The 24,226-nt window shown below is 41.4% G+C and overlaps 1 protein-coding gene across 1 annotated transcript in view; it reads right to left on the bottom strand.

Annotated features, from left to right (window-relative positions):
• The window catches only part of LOC122806094 (extracellular calcium-sensing receptor-like), a 630,825-nt gene that overhangs the window by 308,033 nt on the left and 298,566 nt on the right, over positions 1 to 24,226 (bottom strand). The window contains exon 3 of the mRNA XM_044076331.1: positions 1,905 to 2,132. Coding sequence (XP_043932266.1) covers positions 1,905 to 2,132 — 228 coding nt within the window. The remainder of the gene's footprint in view (positions 1 to 1,904; positions 2,133 to 24,226) is intronic.

A 24,226-nucleotide genomic window follows, 5' to 3' on the forward strand; every position in this document is an offset into this window, starting at 1 on the left:
TTTCTACTGACAGTACCACTGTTAGATAATAATTAATTTGTACAAATGGTACACATTGCTGGATGATTTAAATGTGCACTTAGGGTACATATTGCTAGATGATTATAAACTTAACACAGGGCAGACACTGCCTCACACTTATAGATTGACACTTAGGGTACACATTGCAGACAATTATAAATTGGGATATAGAGTACATATTGCTAGATTATTAGAAATTATAAATAGGATGTGCATTGCTGGATAATTACAAACTTGTACATATGGTGCACATTGATGAATGTTTATAAAATTGTACATAGGGTATATATTTCTAGATGAATATAAATGTGTACATAGGGTGCAAATTGATGGACAATTAAAATTTTGTACATAGGGTATACATTGCTGTATTATTATAAATTTGTATATACAGCACACATTGCTGGATTATTATAAATTTGCATATAGGGTACACATTGCTGGATGATTATAAATTTGTACATAATTTACACATTGCTGGATGATTATAAACTTGTGTATAGGGTACACCTTGTTGGATGATTATACATTGTTGGATGATTATAAATTTGTGCAAAAGGTACACATTGCTGGATGATTATAAACTTGTATACAGGGTACACATTGCTGAATTCTTTGAAATTTGTACTTAGGAAACACATTGCTAGATGATTATAAATTGGCACATGGAGTGCACATTACTGGATTATTATAAATTTGTACATAGAGCATGTATTTCTGGATGATCACAAATTTTTACATAATTTTCACATTGTGGATAAGTGTAAACTTGTGCATAGGGTATGCATTGCTGGATAATTATAAATGTGTGCACACAGTAAACATTTCATGATGATTATAAACTTCTGCATATGGCACACAGTTCTGCACGCTTATACATTTTTACTTAAGGTAAGCTTGTGTATAGGGTATGCATTGATGGATGACTACAAATTTCTGTACAGAGTACATATTTCTTGATGATTATAAACTTGTGTGTAAGGTACATATTTCTGCACACGTATCCATTTTTACTAAGGTACCATTGCTAGATGATTATAAATTTGCATATAGGGCACACATTGTTGAATAATAATAAATGTATGCATAGAGTACAAATTGCTGGTTAAGTTAAATTTGTATATAGGGTACATATTGCTGGATGATAATAAATTTGCACATAGATTACACATTGCTGGATGATTATAAATGTTGTGTATAGGGTACACATTGCTGGATGATTAAAAAGTTGCACATATATAGTCACTGCTGGATGATTATAAATTTGTGCATAGGGTACACATTGCTGGATGATTAAAAAGTTGCACATATAAGTCATTGCTGGATGTTTAAAAATGTATACATAGCATACACATTGTTGGATGATTACAACATCGTACATATTTACACATTGCTAGATGATTATGAATTTGTACATAAGGTACACATCGCTGGATGATTAGAAACTTGTACATAGAGTACACATTGCTGGATGATAGTTATTCTAGTAGACTTGACAGATTGGAAGACTTTGTACTAAACCAGTATGTATATATTTCATGTTTGCACCTACTTAGAACTAGTGTACAATAAATGATTATGTTTTAAGAATGACCATTGCAAATATTGATGTATGTAGTGGCCTTACTGTTCATCTCCTCTTCTGTAAAATTCTAGTTGTTAGTTTGCTTATATGCACATACATGAGTCTGGGTTTGGCTGAAAAATGTCAGTAGACCAGCCCCCCAACTAGTTGCCAAATTTAAAAATAAAAGAAAACAAACACATTTTAAACTGTGAATGATATGGAGAGGAATAAGTACACTGGACATTAGTCAGGTATCATAGTTGTCATTACCACTGAACAGTTTGTCACTAGTTTATTTACAGAAAATCATTCCTACCTGTGTGTGTCCTGCAGCCCATGCTATAGCACTAACGTTGATGATCAGCTCTTGGCCTTGAGGGGCATTTCCATTAAACCTTCCCACCTGGACAAACCTAATTGTTCCATCAGGAGATACCTGCCAATTCAAGATATCATACAAAGCCTGGCTGTTACCATTGTGATCAAAACAGACCTTCTCTCCCTCACTGTTGGTAAAATACAGGTGCTCGATGTAGTGGAGAAGCTGCAGATTTAAAAAAATATAAATAAATATAAAGAGTCTGTTAAGTAGATGGTGTTTATCTGATAACAGTTCCACTCTAATATGGACAAATTATAAAGTGCAGAAAGGTATGACAATCATTTGTTAACTAAAAAGTTGGGACCCACTTTAGTGAGTCCTGTAATGCTGTGACTGTATAGCTGAAAAATTATCTAACATATACTAAGTCTGAGATGGCCATTTCTTGAAATATTCCCTTTTCTCCAAGGTATGGTGATCTCAGAATTAGTGTATATAAGTTCAAGAGTGTGGAGGGCTTGCTTGCAAAAAAGATTTTTAAACACAAAAAGTGATAATCAATATTGACTCTTGGGCATGTTTGGTGGTTTTTTAGCATGTAGGTACTTAGCATTATGAGTGTCAACATTTCAATAGGGAGACCAATTATAATATGTGCCTGTGTTAGAAATTATTTATTGACATGTTTTCTAGCTGTGAGTATAGAATCCTATGGTCCATTATTAGAAATGATTTAAGTCACAGGTCTCCAAAGAGGTGGACGGTCTCATTGAGGGATACCACTTGGCATATGTAACAGCAGTAATTGCCTTCGTTCACACCCCTCCCACTAAGCTCCTCACTTTTAATAGATCTTTTTCATTTTTTTTCTGTTTGTTTTTGATGTCATGTGTGATAGTCTGGAGTGACACGTGACACACAAATGCATGCATTCACATAGCGTTTCAGGAGTTAATTGATACTCCCAAACAGAGATGGTTATTCATAGGTTCATAGATTAATGAGCAGCAGGGCCTTTATAAGCCTATCTATGCAATTCAACCCAACTGTGTCCCACTGTATCATGTGTGTTTATTAGGAAGGGGTATATTAGTTAAGAAGTTCTAGAGGTTGTCAGGTGGGGGGATATCTTAGTTTGGGCATTACTGTCTACCTCCATCTATCAGAGAGGGAGCTAGACCTAGGGTGAATTTCTGACTTCCCATCCATTGGCCAAGGTTATGCTTAAATAGGGTTAGGGATTGACTCTGTTTCACATGGATGGAGAACCTGTTCCCAGTCATGGTGATCTTCTGAGGTACATACATACCTCTCAACTGTCTAGATTTTCACAGAATGTCCTCATAGCTTTGGTCTGCTTCTCATAAAATTGTGGTTTTCTGCCAAATCACTGAGGACTGATGTCTGAAAATATTGATGGATATTTGCCTTTAAGGCATCATACACTTCAGAAAATCTGTGCTAATGCAAAACTTGCTATTCTATCAACTTTCTAAGCTTATATGAGCAATATTTAAAAACTGTGCATATTTCTGGGCCTTTGTCCCCCTGTTATTTGTGGCTTTGTCCAGATTTCTTGTTCTAAGAGGTTGAGAGGTATGGACACATATCTGTGTTTTATGTCACATGTCTTATATACACCACAAGCAAAATTTAAACCCTTCTATCTAGTGGTTCTGATGGTGTTTGTTTTGCATAGGTACAAAAGGTCAATTAAAGCATATATTGCCTCTCAGTAACTTGTAGGAGACAGAGCACAGAGAAAGGACTTTAAGGATATTCATATAGGACAATATGTTTATACCCTGGATTCTTCTAATAGGATAACTTTGTGGATATTCCAACTGTTGCATATGTTCGGTCAGGTACATGCTGAATGGTGCATCATACTCAATCATAGGTCTGATAAGGGCAGAATAAAGTTACACGGTGACTTCCTTGGACCTGGTGCCATGCCCTTATTTATAAATTGAGTGACATCGAGTGATTTTACCTTGGCCAAATGTTGGTCAAAGGCCAGATTACTGCCTACAAATGTTCCCAGATCCCAAACTACTTGGTCAGCTCTTAGGAGTGTCTTATTGATGGAATAATTAAACTGGTTGGCAGTTTTTGAAAAGGCACTATAATGCATTTCTTGACACCGAGGTTTTGTCCAGTCATTTGTCTGTGTTAGACCCTCTTGTAAGATGTTCATGATATGGCAGAATCTATGATAGCTCCCAATTTGCAGACATCTGTGAATGTGGTCAGCCAAAGGCCCTTGACATTAGCCTTTACCTCTGAGAAGTAGATACCAAATTGGAGTAGTCTCAGCCCAGAGCCCTTAGGTGCTCCACTGGTGACCAGTCTCTTAGTGGAGGTGGTGTCACCAGTCCTGAGTTCCTCAGTCCTGTTTGTAAGCCAGCTTGCAATCTAGTGAGTTATGTAGGGGTTTATGCCTAGTTTGGAGAGTTTGTCAACTATACCTGAGTGGGGCATTGTACTGAATGCCTTAGCCAGGTCCTGGTAAGTGGTATGCGTCATTTGTCCCTCATCCTTTACCTTGGTGACCTTCACAAAGAAGTCCACCAGGTTTAGTATGCATGACATTACCTTGACAAACTAACACTGGGTTGGGGAAAGTGTATGAAGGTTGCCTTTGTCTTTGTTGATCATTTCCATGATAATTTGTTTCTTGGCTTTGTACATCAGACTAGTCAGAATTTTGATATATCTTAACATGGTGTAGTTTGTTTTTGGAATAGTTCCTGACTGTTAAAGGATTTGCTGGGGTTACTGAGTTAACTTTTATTTCATGGTGGATAGCTTTGTGGTCTGACCACACTACTGAGAATGTGACACTGGGGAAGGAGGTGCAGCACTCTGTCATATTGGTGAGTACCAGGTCCAGTATGTTTGAACATCTGGTGGGTGTGCGCACTATCTTTTCAAGGATTGTTGTTGTGTCTTTCAGCTTTTCCCAGTTAGGGGTCGCCACAGAGGAACTCTGGTCTGCTAATGATTGTCAGTAGATTTTTATGTGCCGAGTTGCCAGCCCTGATGCACAACCTTCAATGAAGGCATGCCCATTCACGCATGTCTCCACACCAAAGATGCTCTAGCTGTGAATCGAACAGGACAACATCTTACTGTGAGGCGACAATGCTACCGCAGCACCACCACCACCACAGTACTTTCAAGGGTATTTGTGTTAATAAAGTCCAGGAATCATTGCACCTGTCAGTGTGAGGCAGTTTATGTTTCCTAGTCTATAGAGGGGCAGAAAAAGTCTGCCAGGAGTAGGGTATTTGGTTTAGTGGTGAGTGTCTCCAGAAGGTCTAGGTATGTGCTATGGGATTCTAGGAACATACAGGGTGACTTATAGCTTGCTATGATATGGTATGGGTCTATGTCTATAGTGATTTGCATATGGATAAATTCCAGAGCATCATACTGTTTGATCAACATGCTTCTTGTTAATATAGACTAAGACTACTCCACCTTTTGTCCCTGCCTGTGCAGCTGATGTTCTAAATGTGTGGAAGGCACTAAAGCCTTACACTGCAAGAGTACTGTGGCATCATCCTTGGTGAAGGCAGAATGCTGCTTAATGTACGGCACACTCCTAACCAAGACACATAGTCAGAGAGATCAACAGTGCCTCTCTTCATATAGTCCAGGGAAGTACATCTCAGGTCATTAGCACCCACAAGTACAATGACAGAATCATAATGGTATCTGTGATGTAATGAGTTAAATGAATGCATAACATGGCAGATCCTGGCTCCAGATAAGCAACTAACTGTTATCTTCTCCTTGTTCCGTCTGGTGAGTGGGCCAACTGTATGTTGTACAATGGACGCCCATGTGACAAGAGTCCTGGTTAATGTGTTGGCATGCCTTATGGGCTTTGATCTTGGGGTTCCACTGAGTGTAGGTCCATGTGTGGTGTTTGATGTTGCTTTTGGTGAGTGCTTTAGAGACTGCTGAGGATAAGTGTTACTGTTTATAGATTTATAAGATATGTGAGGTTTGGGAAGATTGCTTTTTTAGTGCCACAGGATACGCTGGTCTATGTATATTGTGGACACTATGTATGGTGGTTGTAGTGTGTGTGTTGTTGTATGTCAGATTTTTGCCTCCAATGAAATTGTGTATGTGCATCTCTTACATACTGTGTTTGATTTTCAAGGATTAAATGGTTGTTTGTGAACATGAGACAACTGCTATACTGTTTCAGGATGTCCATGTCTACCAAGCTATCTACAAAGACATTTGGAAATTACATATTCATGTAGTCTAGACCTGTATTTGGGTCATGGTCACTTTGGGCAGTCTCTGGGGTTTGGCACTACACTAGCTTAGATTGTGCTAAGAATTGACAGTAGTGCTGTTTAATGTGCAGACTTGTTGCCAAGGCCTGTCTCCACACAATGACTTTGTTTTAGCCACATTAATTTACAGGTCTCAGCTCTAAAGGAAGTTGTATAGATAAATTTTGCTTTCTGTTTTTCTCTGTACAGAGAACTGATAACCTCTTGATGTAATAACACTAAGAAAGATTGCTTGGGAGTATAATGCTATAACAAAACTTAAACTACCTTGACAAGACAATGTTAAGTATTAGGGATCTCTAGGATGATTGAAAGACAAAATAAACAAATAAAGCAAAAATACAGCAGTAGCACTCTAAACAGTTAACTGAAGTATAAAACATTAAAATAAATAGATTATCTGACAAGGATGGAGCAGGATTAACTAAGAACCCCCTCAGAGTGTGTCAAGGGCACCAATCAGATGAGATCTCTGGGAAAACGAGCAGGAGACAATTTGTAGTAAGGGAGGTTTACTGAAGTGCGACACTTGTTTGCTGGGTAGTCACTTAGTATTCTGGATATATAGAAAACAATGAGTGGGAAAGTACTTAAATAAGTTATACAACAGAAAATAGCAATGAAAGAGGGGAAAAAGGGACTTTGGTAGTCAGATTACCATAATGGGCAGAAGCCAGAACCACAGCCTTTTAAAATCACAACAAGAAAAAGGTGAGAAAGTTGGGGAATAAAAATTAAAACTAGAGCTCAAAACGTGGTTAGAATTTCAGAAAATTTTAGCTTAATGACTTGAGGTGTGGGCCAGACTCAAAGTACAGGAATAAAGCAGTAGCAAACCTGAAAGGCACTGTAATGCAACTTTAAGCAGGTATATGCAACTATCAATAGTACTGGAGCACAAATCTTGTAGAAGAATTTAAAATACTGCCACTATTGCAATCCTGCCACAGATCAAGGCACCGGATTACTGGAATGCAACTTGAAGCAGATGTATACACCTATCAAAAGTCCTGAAACACAAATCTTGGAGGAGACTTCACAATACTGCTACTACTGCAATCCTACCACAGACTGACGTCCCAGACCTTGCAGAGACTTACCAGTAACATTATAATAAATGAGTAAGTAAGGTGCAAACCCGGCAGCAGATCACATCCCTGCCCTCTTGCCACATTCTGAGTTACATGACCACCAATATTTCCTCTGCAGTCTTCACTTAAGACACAGTTCTCATGTCAGCCATCCTTCCAATACACAAACAGCAATGAACAGACAGACAGGTGCTGCTGTCTAAAATATTTGCACATGTTCATCTGACTGGCAGTGGGATTTATTTGGATTTATGTTGCCTCACCTAAGGCAGTTTCAGTGAATGTAAAAACAATTTAAAACATTCCCCAAAACTGCCTGCAGTGGACATCCTGAGAAGAGTTTTGTTTTCAGGGGGACACCCTGCACCTTCAGACTTGTATGTACTGCCCATCTCCAGGGTGTCAAAGTGGTGAAGTAAAAAGGGAAACTCCTCTGATGCAGAATGTAATTTTAGTGAACTTACTTCAATCATTTTACATTTATGGAAGATACTTTCAGTGACCTGATGTGCTCCCATTTATTTATGTTTATTGTATGTGCAAACTCAGAAGGTTTATTGCACCCAACCTAGTTCTGACAATGTTATGTACTGTTGCCATCCCATCTATGGTCCATAAGGTGGCAGCAGAGGCAAAGATTACTTGTTGCAATAGAGCCAGTGCTCTGTTTGGTGGCAGCATAAACTATGAACTTGTTTATATAACAGGAAATGTAGTCAGCCTAGAAGGTATACTGACTTTACAGTTCATACTCTTGGACTCGACTTTACAATTGCTGTTATATGGTTATTTGTGAGTCATACATATATATATATATATATATATATATATATATATATATATATATATATATATATATATATATATATATATATATATGGCTATCTGGAAAGGTACATATCCATATATTTCCACCATATGTCCTGGACATGGAGTGTAGCCCTACCTCAGCCTCTATAGTCCCAAAGTCATAGTGCAAAGGGATGTCAGGTATGTATAGCAGATATATTAATAGACTTTTGCTACTGTCATTGAGATTGTCTTCACAGACATGGTGTGTGTGGAAGATGACATCTGCTCATAACATGTGTGCCATTGGCTACTGACAGACATCCTAAGGTTATCATAGTACAGTACCTGCATATATAGCAGGCTTGACAGCCATGTCACAGCACAGGGTAGGATACACCTGTGTGACAGTGCATAACCACAACCAAGGTGGACACAGCCACAACCATATATGGTACGCTAGCATAATAGTACAGTATATGGACTATCTGTACTACACCATCCTCATATGTGCCACTCACAGAATGATCCTACATATACTGGGCTGCTACACAGTTTGGTCTGATGGTTGTCTGTGGTATGGGACATGTGTGTGTATGGCCCTACAAACATGTACGGTAAAATGGTACCATACAGTGGGGCAGCATGTAACATCAGATAGAAGGGGAGCTAGAACAATGACATATACCACAGTCTGTACACAGGCCATAGTACATATTAACAATAAACACATTGCCGACACTCACCATCACTACACAGACATCATTACTGTACAAACATCCACAGAATGTCCAGGTTATGGCATGAAATGTAACCCCTACTGTACATGACATGTGTAGCAATCTGATATATCACTGGTTTGTTATCAGATGTGATGACACTATTTACAGTGTACAGCACATATGCACACTTCATGCACGGCATATGTACAAAGGTTGACAGAGGTGTGGCTGACAGCACATACACTGGGCCAATATAGACATGTTGCTGTGATACCCTCATAAATCTACCATTGTAACAGGGTTTGTTGCAACATATGTCCAATGAGGGATATGTAGTCAATAACTGTCATGGCCTTCACCATCAAATGACTGCAATCCTCACACTACCTTCTGCATTCCACAGATAGATGCATCGTGGCTAACACATGAAACCAAAGGCACAACACCGCTCAGCCTGCAGATAACCCTGCAGATGGGGATTCCTCATATACATGGAACTGACATGGGAAGTAATGTGACATGTACAACAGGCATATCCAGACAAACACTGTTAAACCAACATTACTCCAAATGCAGTATAGCAGCACATACAGTCTGTAGTCAGGTCAGGCACATCCCCCTCCTGTTTGTTGCCCTCTTTCCACAGTGTATGTTGTTAGAGGTAAATCCCCAACCCATCTGAGATGCTGTTTGCCAAACGACAGTTCTAGCTCCTGCTCACAGTGACAGACAAGGGCCAATACCACCATGATGTTCCCAGGTATTGGAGTGCATTTCCATGCAATTGGCTATGGGAATCTTACCGCAGCTGTTCCACATGCAATCAGCTAGGGGAGGGCTGCAATTCATGCAGAGACCATCAGCTGATCATGAGCATCACTTAAAATACACATGCTGCTGCCTAAGATAGGCAGGTGTGGGCTTACACATCTATCAGAGAGGGAGTGGGAGAGGCAGACAGAGGCAAATGCATGTCAGGGATGGGTGAGAGGTTAAAACTGAAGCAAGTTTGTGTCACACACCTACCAGCACAGGGTATCAAAACCGACAGCTATGTAATGCTATCACAGTTCAATGCAGTTATTTGATGCATCACATGGGTTATCTGGTGAGGAGCACTGAGAACATATATGTGATGGTGAGTGACATCTGCAACAGGGATAAGGTAGATATACAGTAGGTGATGTACACATGCCTGTCTGCATAAACAGGTGCCAGCGTCAACACAGGCACACTCACACAGGGACGCACACACATTAACACACTTGGCCGGGCCAGGAGTGCAATTCATCACTAGTGGGATTGACACAACACAATAATGTGCAGGGAACACATGCACCACATGGGTCATACGGGGGTTGTATGGGCAGTGAGTATGAGGGGGTGTCAGACATCAGGCAGCATGCCTCACTGTGTCCTGGGGGGGTGTAGTGCATGTGGATGTGGACATACGTGCCATACAACACACAAATGAACACACAGGGTGCCAGTTTAGACATGCATGGGCACATGTCTGCATGAGTGTGTGGTGGTCAATAGTGCCAGCAGGCTATACAAGGGTAGGCGATGGGTATACCTTGGCATCAGGCTACATGACAATGGTCTGCATTGTGGCTCAGGCCTGTAGCTTCTGCATTTGCCCACACAGGTGGGTATTGCATCCCTCATCCAGTCACCTGGGTGACTATTGTGTGTGACCAATGCTGTGTATCACTTGCCATGTATGTGTTCCCTAGTCCATGACTTGGATGGTGTCTAGGATGTGCACACCTCCCACATGCATGTACAGTGACATGTGGAACTGTATCTGGGGTGTCTGGCCCATGCTGTGAACACAGGTTATCATCAGATGTGCCAGTCCTGCCCACCTGTGGCAGGGACTGGTAATGGTCAGCAGGTTAACCCTGCAACTACATTGATAGCATGCTAACATTCCCTGATGTCAGTGTCATCTGTTCATACAGGGCATGTTGTCAGGCATGGTATGTCCATTGTGAGTCACATGTGAACGCACAGTGGGTTTGCTGTGATTGGCTAGTCTTGATGTCACATATATAGGTATGGCTTTGTACCCCAGCATCTCAGATATTTACATCTGTTATCCCTGTATGGTTGACATTGTGATATATAATAGGGCCACCATAAATAAAATTAGCAAAACCCCTCTACATTGCCCACAGGTGTCACACACTCACACCCACCTCTACACAAGATACGGGTTACAAACACACACACACACACACACACACACACACACACACACACACACACACACACACACACACACACACACACACACACACACACACACACCTGTCATGTCTGGGAGTAGAACCCCTATCTAACTAGTTTACTACACTACAGCACTACACAGTTATAGTACGTGCCACGGACATTACTGAAGTACATCTTTCCTAAAGGTGTATTTCACAATTAATGACATCAGCAGGATTACCAAAGTAGGGCATTTGTAATGTACTGTGAGTGAGTAGCCTATAATGCATTGCTCCATACACAGACACTGAAACACACACAAAACATCCGGAACTGCCATGGATGGAGATGGAACCCTACCACTCTTCTAAATCACACTACAGTAGTACACAGTTACAGGACGTGCTTCAGAGATTAGAGAGCTACAACCTTCCCAGAGGTGTATTTCTAGGTGAGTGACATCAACAGCCTTGCCAAAGTAGAGTATTTGTATTGAATGGAGTGTGAGTAGCCTAAAAAGCATGGCATTTTACTCAGTCAGACACACACACTAACACACACACAGTTGCCAGCTGGTTCTGGGGTTCAAACACCTACTTAACTAATGTATTACACTACAGCAGTATGCAGTTAACACAACACGCTACAGCGATTATTGTGCTATTACTTTCCCAGAGGTGTATTTCTAGGTGAGTGACATCAGCAGCCCTGCCAAAGTAGAGTATTTGTATTGTACAGAGTGTGAGTAGCCTAAAAAGCATTGTTCTCTACTCAGTCAGATACACACACTTGACAGATCTGGGGTTTGAACATTAGTTTATTACACTACAGCAGTACATAGTTACAGAACACACTACGGCAATTACTAGGCTATCATTTTCCCAGAGGTGTATTTTCTAGGTGAGTGACATCAGCAGCCTTGCCAAAGTAGAGTATTTGTATTGTATGGAGTATGAGTAGCCTAAAATGCATCACTCTCTACGCAGTCAGACACATACACAGATTCACACACTAACACAGTTGCCATGTCTGTGGTTCGAATACCTATCTACTTTGTTTATCACACTACAGCAGTACGCAGCTATAGAATGCGCTATGGGAATTACTGGGCTAGCTCTTTCCCAGAGGTGCATTTCTAGGTGAGTGACATCAGCAACCTTGCCAAAGTAGAGTATATGTATTGTACGGAGTGTGAGTAGCCTAAAAACATTGCTCTGTACTCAGATAAACACACACACACACACACACACACACACACACACACACACACACACACACACACACACACACACACACACAGTTGCCAGGTCTTAGGTTCAAACACCTACCTAACTAGTTTATCACACTACAGAAATACACAGTTACAGAATGCGCTACTGCGATTACGGAGCTTACACTTTCCCAGAGGTGTATTTCTAGGTGAGTGACATCAGCAGCCTTGCCAAAGTTGAATATATGTATTGTACAGAGTGTGAGTAGCCTAACAAGCATTTCTCTCTACACATTCAGAGACAGACAGGCATGCACACAAACACACACTCATACAATTGACAGGTCTGGGGTTAGTATTACTACTTAACTAGCCTATCACTACAGCAGTACGCAGCTATGGGACGCAACATGCATATTACTGAGCTATAGCTCTCCCAAAGATGTAATTCACATTGGATGACCTCAGCAGGCTTGTCATACTACTACTATGGGGAGGCAGTGTGTGCATGGGCCATACCCCATTCATGTAGGGGTTAACATGCCACATGCGGGTGCACACGGGATCATATGTCACAGGTATGTGTATATAGTTACTAGATGGCTACTTCCTTGTACAGTCTTGTTGCACAGCTGGCAGGTGCACCATACAGTCTGTCATGCTGACAGGTACTGGTGGCTAGTATCCGCAGTGGGTTACATCCTCACCTCATGTGTTGGGGGCCCTTTGGCTGTGTGCTGGTTGGGACAGGCCTGCATGGCTCCTTGTCATGGTCACCCTCTTTCACACATCTATGCCAGTGTACCTGTGGCTTATTATAGTGTGTTGTCCTTACATATTTGTCTGTATTCCTATCATCTGTGTGTGCAAGGCAGGAGTGGTGCATACTGACATGTGTCTGCACTGCGAACTGCAACTGCCAGATATGCGTGGTCTACTGGTGTTTACAGACATGGCCTTCATGTATTTAAAGTGTGTAAGCATGCCCAGTATGACCTCTCTGTATGTTGTTGACTGACATTGCCTTCATTCCTCTAAGTGTGTGAGCATGCCCAGTATTGCCATCTGTGTTGCATGTGTGGATCACGTCCAGGTAGTTTGTACTGCGGTGCTGATGTTTGTGTTGTACACAGACAGGTAGCATGCTGTGTCTGCAGGGTATCCATTGGTCATTTGGCATTGACTGTTGCTACATTTCTGCATTACGGGGGGGGGACACTTGACTGTTTCTACTGTTCTACACAGGAGTGGGGGGCGCACCTGACTGTTACTATAAGTGTACGATGGATGGGGGGGAGGTGCACCTGACACTTGTACACATTTTCTAGGACTGTACTGGTATGTCAGGTACTCCATTTCAGTCTGTAGTCTTACCTATCCTGCTGGCTAGAGGCTTTCCAGTGTACTACAGATCCTAGCTTTGTTTACCTACCTATTAGTTTCTGACTTCCTAGCCTTCACAACTTACATCCGACTGCCTGGCCTGCTGTGGTCTGTCTGTGTAGGCCTAGGGGAGGGGTTACCCATAGGGCACATTCAGAGGTCATAGTACAGCATTTGTATGTGTTAGTCTTCACCTGTCCTGCTGGCTGAGACTGTTGTTGGGTATTTAAACCTTCCTGACTAGCATGTGTCACTCTTATGTACACCGATGTCACTCAGGCCATTTCCTGTAGTGGGTTTTGTCACCCTGTGTAGTACTGGCTACTATGGTGACTCCAGTATGTGTTACAAATGTCATGATGCCACTATGGGTGTCTACTGTCTGCTGCCTTGACATTTGGCCACCCAATTCCCTAACATGTTCACATCCATACCATAGCTACAGGTAAAAAAACATTGTACTCCATTGGCAATTGGTAGGTTGATTGACATACCTTGAGGGTGTGCAGGACTTGAGGATGGTGATGGAGGGCTGCCTATGTCAGATGCACATAGTACACTCCCTATACGTGGCTGGGCACTGGAAGTGTCATGTTTGGCATCCCTTTTACTGTCTGTGTGAGTCAGAGAGAGGTGTCATTTTCTGGGTCGCTACTGTGTCAGTACATATGCTTTGTGTTGTCTCTTTGCCAAGGCCAGGGCATACTGGGCATGCCCCCCTTCTCCTTACTGGGGAAGGCTGAGGTTGTTCCTCCTCCGAGTCACTCTGTGCCTGTACAGGCCTTGGCATTGGTGGAGGGCTGTGTGGCTCTGCCCCATGCTGTTCCTGCAGGATCATATTGTGTAGCATAGCACATACCAAAACAATTTAGGTACATGTAGCTAGTGAATACTGCAGGGCTCCACCAGATGTGTCCAGACACCAGAACCGTGATCTGAGCATCCCAAATACATGCTCTATTATATGTCTGGCCTGTGCGTGTGCCTCATAATGGCATTGTTGTTCAGGTGTGTGTGTGCATTTCTGATGGGTGTCATCAGCCACGTCTCCAGTGGGTACCCAGCATCCCCCACTAGGTGACCGTAGGGGATGTGCACATCGGTACATCTGTAGTACAGCTGTGTCAGTTGCCATATGTGTGAATCGTCATAGCTTCCAGGCAGCCAGCACACGCATTCAGTATAATGCCCTGGGCATCACATACGACCTGGCAGTTGATGGAGGGGATGCCCATGCAGTTGATGTTGGCCCTACCCTGCTCACCAGCTGGTGCTTTGATGCGTAAGTGCGTGCAGTCTATAGCACCCACTACCCCAGGGTAGTTTGCTATTTGGTGGAAGAGATGCATATTGCTGGTCAACACCTCACGTATGTTAAGGAAATATACGTGCTCACTGGCATGTGCTGACATGGCATCCAGGAACTGGTGGAATACTCTGGATGTTGATGCCTGTGAGATGCCCATGATATCCCCAGTTGTGGTTTGGGAGGTACCTGTGGCTAGTATACCTAGGCCTACACATACCTTGGTATCCACTGGGATGGGTTCCCCTTGGCCAGTGTTGTGTGTCAAGCGTGGCATGCTCAGCTCAACGATTTGCTGTAGGAGGTCTCTGTCCATCCTATAGTGTTCCACTATCTCCAGCTCATGTCGCTCCTGGTAGGTTACCCTGGGTCTGTACGCTCTTCTCTGTCTCCTCACTGTGGCTTGTTCAGCAGCATTCACATCCTCACCACCCTCGGCCTCTTGCACATGTTGTTCTATGTTGCCTGCTGCAGCCCTTCTCATTTTGTAGGTTTGTTTTTTAAAAATTTCCCCACTTGGATACACCGGTGGTGCAGAGTATGGAAAAGCCAGGGGGGAAGGTGTTTGCTTGATTTATAGTGGTGTTCTGGGCTGGGATGGTCTGCTGCCTGTGTAATTAGCTGATTCTGATACATTTCACCTGGCAGCTCAGCTAGTTCTCCTTGATTACCTTCCTACTGCTGTTTTCCCTTCCCATTGCCTCCCTGTTTAAGCCTGTGTGCATGCCGTGCAAACAGAGTGCTCAAATGTGCACAGAGCTGCTATTTCCTGGTTTAACTTCCTTTTTCTTCCTGTGAAACCTGGTGCGTGGTGTGCACACCCGCTTACAATTTGTAAGGAGTGCTTGGCAGTTTGGACACACCTTTATCTTAGCTGTGCTAAGCTAGGAGCAGTCCTAAGCCACAGGTCTCCAATCCACTTACAGTATGCCTGACACACACACCCATGATGTCACCTATATCCTAGTCTTGCACCCAATTATTTATACTCTTACACTCTTGGGACCTGCCTCACACCCAGGGGAAATCTGGGATTCACTATCCTTCCCCTCATTTGCATAGGATTGCCTGCTAATGCATAGTTACATGTCCCACACTGAGCCTCCCCCTTTAGCAACCATTAATCACTGGCCAGGTTGTCTTATGCCTGCCATTGACTTGCATGGTAGAATACTGCTTTTAGTTAGATTGCTTATTTTAGGTCTGTTTCATTATTTCCCCCAATCCGATTTGCGTGTTGCTGCCCTATGCTTAAACAGGCATGATCGGGAAAAATAAAATAAAATTTGTTTTTTTTATTATTTATGCATTTTGTAACGCCAATGGCTTTCTACTTGGCCATTGGCATGCTTCCTCAATGATATTCAGCCTTTATTTGGAGCTGTCTTAGCTCCGTTTTGTAGTTTGCAGAAATGTACTCGGTTACTAACCGAGTACATTTCTGCAGACTGCACTCATCCTGCACTGACAGCTGCCTGCTTCCTGGATCGCAAATTACCCTCATTTGCATGGTTTTCACCTGCGAACGAGAGTAATTTGCATACAAGAGCTTGGTCCATGCAGGATTAGTCTAAGAGCTTACGTGCACATCCCGGGAGCTAGTTCCTGGATCACACGTCGGCCATATTGCCGAAAATAGCTCTTAAACTAATCCTGCACGCTATAAAGGGCTTCGTAAATCCCGGAGTTTGTCTCCTTTCATTCCTCTATTATGTTCTCTGCTCCTCATGTACTCCACAAAAGCCTAATAACCACCCTTTCATAACCTGTTTATTATATCATTTGTACCTATTTCTTTCACACTCTGCCACTCCTTTTGTGCCACTTTACAATCCTGACACATATGAATGTTGTCTTTCTTTTTCCCTGCATTTCCAGCATTCATGATTCTCCAAGTGATCTTCCTCACTTAATCTTTTTGGTGTCCCATACAACTTAAGTAATAACTTCATGTGCTGGTTCCCCACTACCTCTGAGACTTTTTCTTATTTCACTGTTTTCCAAGCTATACTCCATTTATTATCAGTCAACCACACCTTATTTTCCTCGATTCACTCTTCCTTCAATTTTCCTTCCTATACTCCTTCCCACGCATACTGTTTTCTTTCTATCCTTTCCACTCCTTCCTTTTTCCTTTCCTCTACATTTAGTTTCACTTTCTTTATGATTACTGCTTTGTATGCCAGACCAAAAACCCCTTTATCTGTTCAAATACCCTAAAAGTTCCACTTGAAATCGTTCCATGTATCTCATTCCTTTCTGTTTCCACTTTCCTAACACCTGTTGTTACTCAGCTGTTATTTTCCTACTCCTAGTACCGTATGATCCTTTCAAGTTTCCTTTCTCCTTCAAGCACTTCTTCAACTCTACCTCCATTTCCTTTACTTTCTCCATAGACATATTATTTCCCTTCTTCTCATTATTATATTCCCACAATTTCCATCTAACATTTTCACTAACTTATCCTCCAAAGCCCTCAAAATGCATGCCACATTTACCACTACTGCATACCTGGTAAACTCAGGCATATCCTAGCCTCACAAAACCTTCCCTGTGCTTATTCCTTCCTTCTCAATTCTGCATCTCCTCCCCTCCTAACAAACCAGTAGCACACCATCTGTGTCTCTCCTAGCTAGGCTGCCAATGACTTTCCCTGTATGTACCTTAATAAATAAAATACTAATGCTAAGAGTATTGCTTTTACTACCACTACCCTTATTCTGCCTGTCCACTTGCCAAACACCCCCTTTGCCATATGTCATAATCATCATCATTAACTCACTTAACCATTTTTTACATGAGATCATGGTGTTGTGTCAGCTGTCACCATCTTTCTCATTTCAATGTCACTCACATAACTTCTTCTGTTGACATGCCTAACTGTTTCAGGTCTTCTCTGAAGCAGTTGTCATATCTCATAACTTCTCCTAATTTTTCATTCTTCGCTCCTCTACTGTAGGAAATAACTTCCCTCATTTTGACCATGGAGTACTCCTGGATTATGAATGCCTTTTCCTATCCTTTTTACTACGGACATATCAAGATGGAACTCCAAACCTGATTCTCTTTCACATTTCTCAAGCATCTTAATACTTGCAGTAGTATACTTTCTGCATCTTCCAATACAAAAAGCAATTGCAAATGAGCAGATTTATGCTACCGATTTTTCCCTTAAGTACCCATAGTTCTATCAACCTATTTATCCTCTGGGCTAATTTTCAGAAACTAAGATAAAAATCCATAGGGATTTTCTGCTTCTTCCTTTCCCTAAACACACTTTGTGCAATAAACCCATTTGCACTAATTTGAACATTTGTTTCCCTTTAAAAAATTCTGATACTCTGCTACAATGACTTGAGCAGAAATTTCCAATTTGCCAACTCAAATATTTTCTGCATATCCATAAGCATAATTGTTGCTACCTTTATCTTCTCCCAAATACACAAGCTCACAAAGATTAATAACAACCTCCAGTAATATCTGTAAATGACCGACCCATTGTGAGCCCAAGCCAAGACTTCCCTACTACTGGCCAATATTTTGTCATCACTATACACAATGAAAATGGCCTACATTTTGTTTGGCCCTCCTTTCCTATTCAGTTCATCTCAACCTGGCAGATAAACTTTGGCATAATCCCATAGCCAATTAAACAGGTTTGCATGTATTCTCCTACCTCCATCCAAACTCATTTACAATTGACAATTGATAACCCATCTGTATCACAAACTTTCTCTTTTTGTGTCTAATTTTCACCAGGGCCTCTCCTGCACTTACTGCTTTATGCCTCCTTTCCCTATCATTCTCCCTGAACTCTAGGACTTCCCATTACACAGATATTGCACTCTACCTTTCCTTTCATATAAGATCTCTTATACAACTCTCTGAACTCATTCATTATCTCATTATTCTGAGTGACCCTCTCACCTTCTTCTATCTCTATTCTTGCCATCCAGACCTTCTTCAAATCTTTGTTTCTGGATACCAACCACTTCTCATCAATCTAGGCCTTGTTTTTTCCCTTACCTCTACTCCCCATTTATGCTTGTATTGCTACTTTTCTAACTCTTTGAGTTTGTTACTCATCTCTCTTATCCTCTTCACTTCAATCACCATCTCCTCCTCCATGAATTCTTACTCCTCTTTATTTAACTGTATCCTTCCTGCCTCAGTTCATTCTACGTCCCATATCCTAACCTGCTTACATCTGTTCTGCCATACCATATAACCCTAAGCTAAATTCAAAACCACCAGGAACTCAGATGACAAGACGTGCTTGCTCTGAGTTTGTTTCAAAGCTTTCTGCTCTCCACACACACACTCCCATTATCTTTGCCCTTCAAGCTGCCCTAATACTGTTCCATTCCTTTATTACTACCTCTCTCTCTTTTAACTTATTCCTTTACACTCTCTCACTAGACAGTGCCTGCTGATCTACTTAATCTGGTCTTCTACACTTACTCCAACTCCAGCTCTAACTCTCTTGACCTTCTCTCCCTCCCATCTACACTATGATCACTAAAAGGTGATCTGACAGCCTCTTTCACATGTATTTATTGCCTCCACTTTATAAAACTGCTTACCCCCACTAGTGTTTGCTAAATGAAAATTATCATGGTTTACTATCACTAGTGCGAACAACAATCTTCCGAAAATCAGATTGTCATTCACAAAATGTGAACTGTACAGGATAATCGAACACACTTATGCAAATGCAGTAGTACATTCGCATAAGTGTATTCAACTAACTATACAGAGATCGGAGTACAGTGGGCATTGGAATTTCATCCAGATCCCCACTCTGGTGCATTCTCGGATTTGGAATATATTTTTAACAAGGTAAGCCCCCCTGCAAAAATGTGATATTTCGTATAGGACTTTGACGTACATCAGCTCCTATACAGATATCACATAATATTTTTCTATGACAATGTTGTCCCAAATGGGTCGATCATTTGGGTCAGAATTGTGAAGCCATCAAAATTCCAGGATTGGTGGTTTATTTCGATACTGCGAACGGAATGTGTTTTGCCTTTCACAATAATGATAGTAAACTACTATCACACATTCCTCCAATTTTTTTCTCCATGTGTCTGACACTCCTATCCTTGGTTAGATGGTTCTGACATTTCACATTGAACTCTACTTTTCCAAATAGTCTGTCAAACCTTGGGTCTGGCACCTGTCCATATTAACCTATCCCTTTTTGATTTTCTCTCACTTCAGTACACACTGTCATTGCTTCTTCATTTTGATTTGGAGCATAATATGGGCCTGTCACTACTCCCTTGTCTTCAAAAGTACCTCTGCCTACCATCCACTTTCCAGTCTCACCTATTATACTATATTCCCACCACCAACCACCTCCATACCTAGCATATACTGCTAACCTTCTATACCATATTAAGTGTCTTGCATTGTTTACTGTTTCATTCTCATCCACATTCTCTTGCATTTCCTTTTTGATACAAAGCTCCCATAGCTAAAGCTTTATTTTTTCTTAACCTTCTACCTTTAACTGTTTCATTCTCTTCTACTCTCTCCCCGCCCTCATGTGATGTACAATTCCTAATGATCCTCAGACATATATTAACTCTTTTATGTCTTTATAAAAATTGGAATAGTGGACTGCATATGTATTTTATTCCTGATTATAGCAAAGTTGTATCCTTCTGTTGTAGCTATGTTGCCAATTGGACTGAGAACAAAATATATGATTTTGTTGCAGCTTTGTAAAAAACTGTATAGTGAATAAAATGCTTGCTTTAATAATCTTTTCTTATCTCAGTGGACATTCTCAGGCTATGCCTGAAAGCAGTCCATTGAGATCTGCGGTCTTCCCAGTGAATAAATTCAAATATATGCCTACACACACATATATATATATATATATATATATATATATATATATATATATATATATATATATATATATATATATAAATCAAATAGACTAAGATGTCCTAGAGGTGAAATGCTTTAACCTTATATAAACTACACAAGAGTTAAAAAAGGGTATTTTAAAAGGTAACAGACTAAGCCCTTTTTGGAAAAGAGCACAGAACTTTATAGGTGCTAAAAATTCAAAAATGGCACATGAGTAAGAGTTACCAAACTCAATCATGCCAAGCAAGCAAGGTTTGGAAAGGCATGTTACCAAACTCGATCATGCCAAGCAAGCAAGGTTTAGACAGGTATGCAGTGAACTAAAAATAACACTAAAGGAATCATAGTCAGAGTTTAAACCTGAACTCTTTCAACCAACATAACAATGTAGTTCCACTAAGCCAGCACTAATTTTGCATATTCAACAGTCACATGACCTTTAAGTAAGCAATAATGCTTGACTGGATGTGAGTTACAGGAAAATATTTAATAGACTACCTAGAGGTGTTGTGAGACCTGATACCACAGGCTGAGAGATTTAGTACCCCTTTGAAGCAGGGGTGCAGCCAGGAACTTTCAAACTGTGCACACAGGAGCCATATTCCACTTCCTATAAATGGTGTAGGCAGTTCATTCAACTGCATCATGGTATACGGCCATATTCCACTCTTCCTGCAGTCAAAGATATAGGTCATGTAATGGCCTTATAGTGCACAAATGTCAATATGCAGCATGATGATTGTTGTTACCAAAATATGGCTGCCAAACCCATGAAGGTTCATTCATTCCAAACAATTTTCTACACTCATTCAAGCTACTCTGGCATAAAACAGTGACCTCAGTGATAATTACCTTAACATACTGACCAGTTTACATTTCCATAGTTGACAATCCATGTGCTGGCAGACATTTGTCACAAACACATTACTACGTCAGTGATGTTTTTCATGAACAGATAGTTATATTAGTGACATTTGTCACAAACACATTACTACGTCAGTGATGTTTTTCATGAACAGATAGTTACATTAGTCATGTTTGTCACAAACACATTACTATGTCAGTGATGTTTTTCATGAACAGATTGTTACATTAGTGACGTTTGTCACAAACACATTACTACAGTAGTGTGACGGCTGTGACTCTGGCAGACTTAAGAGGGCACAAAAAGAATAGCAGGTATGGCATTAGCGTGCATTTTTTGAAATACGGCCCAATATTCAAATAGCTCTCCTTATTTAGTGACTACAATCCTCAATTATTTGCCATAAATCCTATGAAAAGTAAACTTTATTATTTTGTTTCTCATTCCCTTTCTTGGTATTCACATTGTTACAATTACAGCTTTTGTATATCATTGAAAGATTGTTTTAATGCAAGTATCTCTCTTATAGGTAAATGAGGAATCTATCTGAAAATGTGAGGCAAAGTATGGAAATGTATTTCTTTTCCACAGAGAAGATTATAAATGTATGGAAAGATCTTTTAAGAACATTATGATGTGACATGGGGCATGACGAGTCACCATAAAATTAGTCAAGAGTCTGAAGAGCTCTACTAATTATACAAAAGACAAAGAAAAGAAAATAACCTTACTGTTGCAGCATCGGTGAGTGTATTTCTCTTCTCAGGACAAAAAGACAAGCCCTCGCAATCTCAAAAGCTTGCACGGCGTGCAAGATTGGTGCAGGAGCTCAAACAGGCAATATATCTGCCGTGCAATCCAGGAACAGTCTGCAGGAGCGTGTACGAGAGCTCCTACACTAATCCTGTATGGATGAACCCCTTGTATGCAAATCACCCCATTTGCAGGAGAAATCCATGCAAATTAGGTAAATTTGCGATCCAGGAAGTTTGGGACCATCAGTGCAGGACTAGTGCAATCAGCAGAAATGTACTCGGTTAGTAACCGAGTACATTTCTGCAAAATCCAAAACGGAGGTATTACAGCCCCAAATAAAGGCTGCATATCATGTAGTAAGCATGCCAATGGCCAAGTATAAGACTACCAGCATTGCAAACAGTACAAAAAGTAAAAAAATCAACTTTTAATTCTCAGTAGCTGATCTCGGCTCTTTAAGCATAGAGCAGTGGTGCGCAAACAGGATCGGGGGAAAATAACAAAATGAACCTAAAGTAAGCATTCTAACTAAAATCACTATTTTGCCATGAAAGTCAATGGCAGGCAGAAGACAACCTGGCCAGTGACTATTGGTTGTTAAGGGGGGAGACTCAGTGTGAGACATATAACTATGCATTAGCAGGCAATCCTATGCAAATGAGGGGAAGGATAGTGAATCCCAGTTTTCCCCAGGATGTGAGCCAGGTCCCAACAGTGTAAGAGTAGGAATAGCTGGGTGCAAGTCTAGGAGGTAGATGACATCATGGGGGGGGGGGGTTTCAGGCATACTGTAAGCAGATTGGAGCCCTGTGGCTTGGGGTTGCTCTTAGCTAAGCACAGCTAAGCTAGGGGGTGTCTCTAAACCTGCCTAGCAGTCTTTACAAAGACTAAGCGGGTGTGCGCACTGTGCACTGGGTCGTACAGGAAGAAAAAAGAGGTTATACCAGGAAATAGCAGCAGTGTGCACATTTGAGCAAATTGTTTGTGTGGCTTGCACACGGGCTTAAACAGGAAGGCAATGGGAAGGGAAAACAGCAGTAGGAAGGTAATCAAGGAGAACTAGCTTAGCTGGCAGGTGAAATGTATCAGAATCAGCCAATTACACAGGCAGCAGACCAGCCCAGCCAAGAACACTACTATAAACTAAGCAAACACCTTTCCCTCTGGTTTTTCCCACACTCTACACCACCAGTGTATGCAAGTGGGGAAATTTTAACTAACAAACCTACAAAATGAGAAAGGCTGCAGCAGGCAACATAGAATAACGTGCAAGAGGCTGAGGGTGGTGAGGATGTCAATGCTGCCGAACAACCCACAGAGAGGAGATGGAGAAGAGTGTATAGACCCTGGGTAACTTACCAGGGGCTACATGAGCTGTAGATAGTGGAGCGCTATAGGGTGGACAGAGATGTCCTACAGCAATGTGTTGAGCTGTGCCAGCCATACCTGTCAGACCAAATAGACCGACGGAAACCCATCCCAGTGGATGCCAAGGTATGTGTAGGCCTACATATACTAGCCACACATACCTCCCAAAGCACAACTTAGGATATCATGGGAATCTCACAGGCATCAGCATCCAGAGTATTCCACCAGTTCCTGGATGCCATGTCAGCACATGCCAGTGAGCACATATATTTCCTCAACACCCATGAGGTGTTGACCAGCAATATGTGTCTCTTCCACCAAATAGCAGAATACCCTGGGGTAGTGGTTGCTAGAGACTGCACACACATATGCATCAAAGCATAACCCGGTGAGCAGGGTAGGGCCTACAT

Source organism: Protopterus annectens, chromosome 7.part0, assembly GCF_019279795.1.
Source record: "Protopterus annectens isolate FY-2018-M chromosome 7.part0, PAN1.0, whole genome shotgun sequence".
Lineage (NCBI taxonomy): Eukaryota > Metazoa > Chordata > Ceratodontiformes > Protopteridae > Protopterus > Protopterus annectens.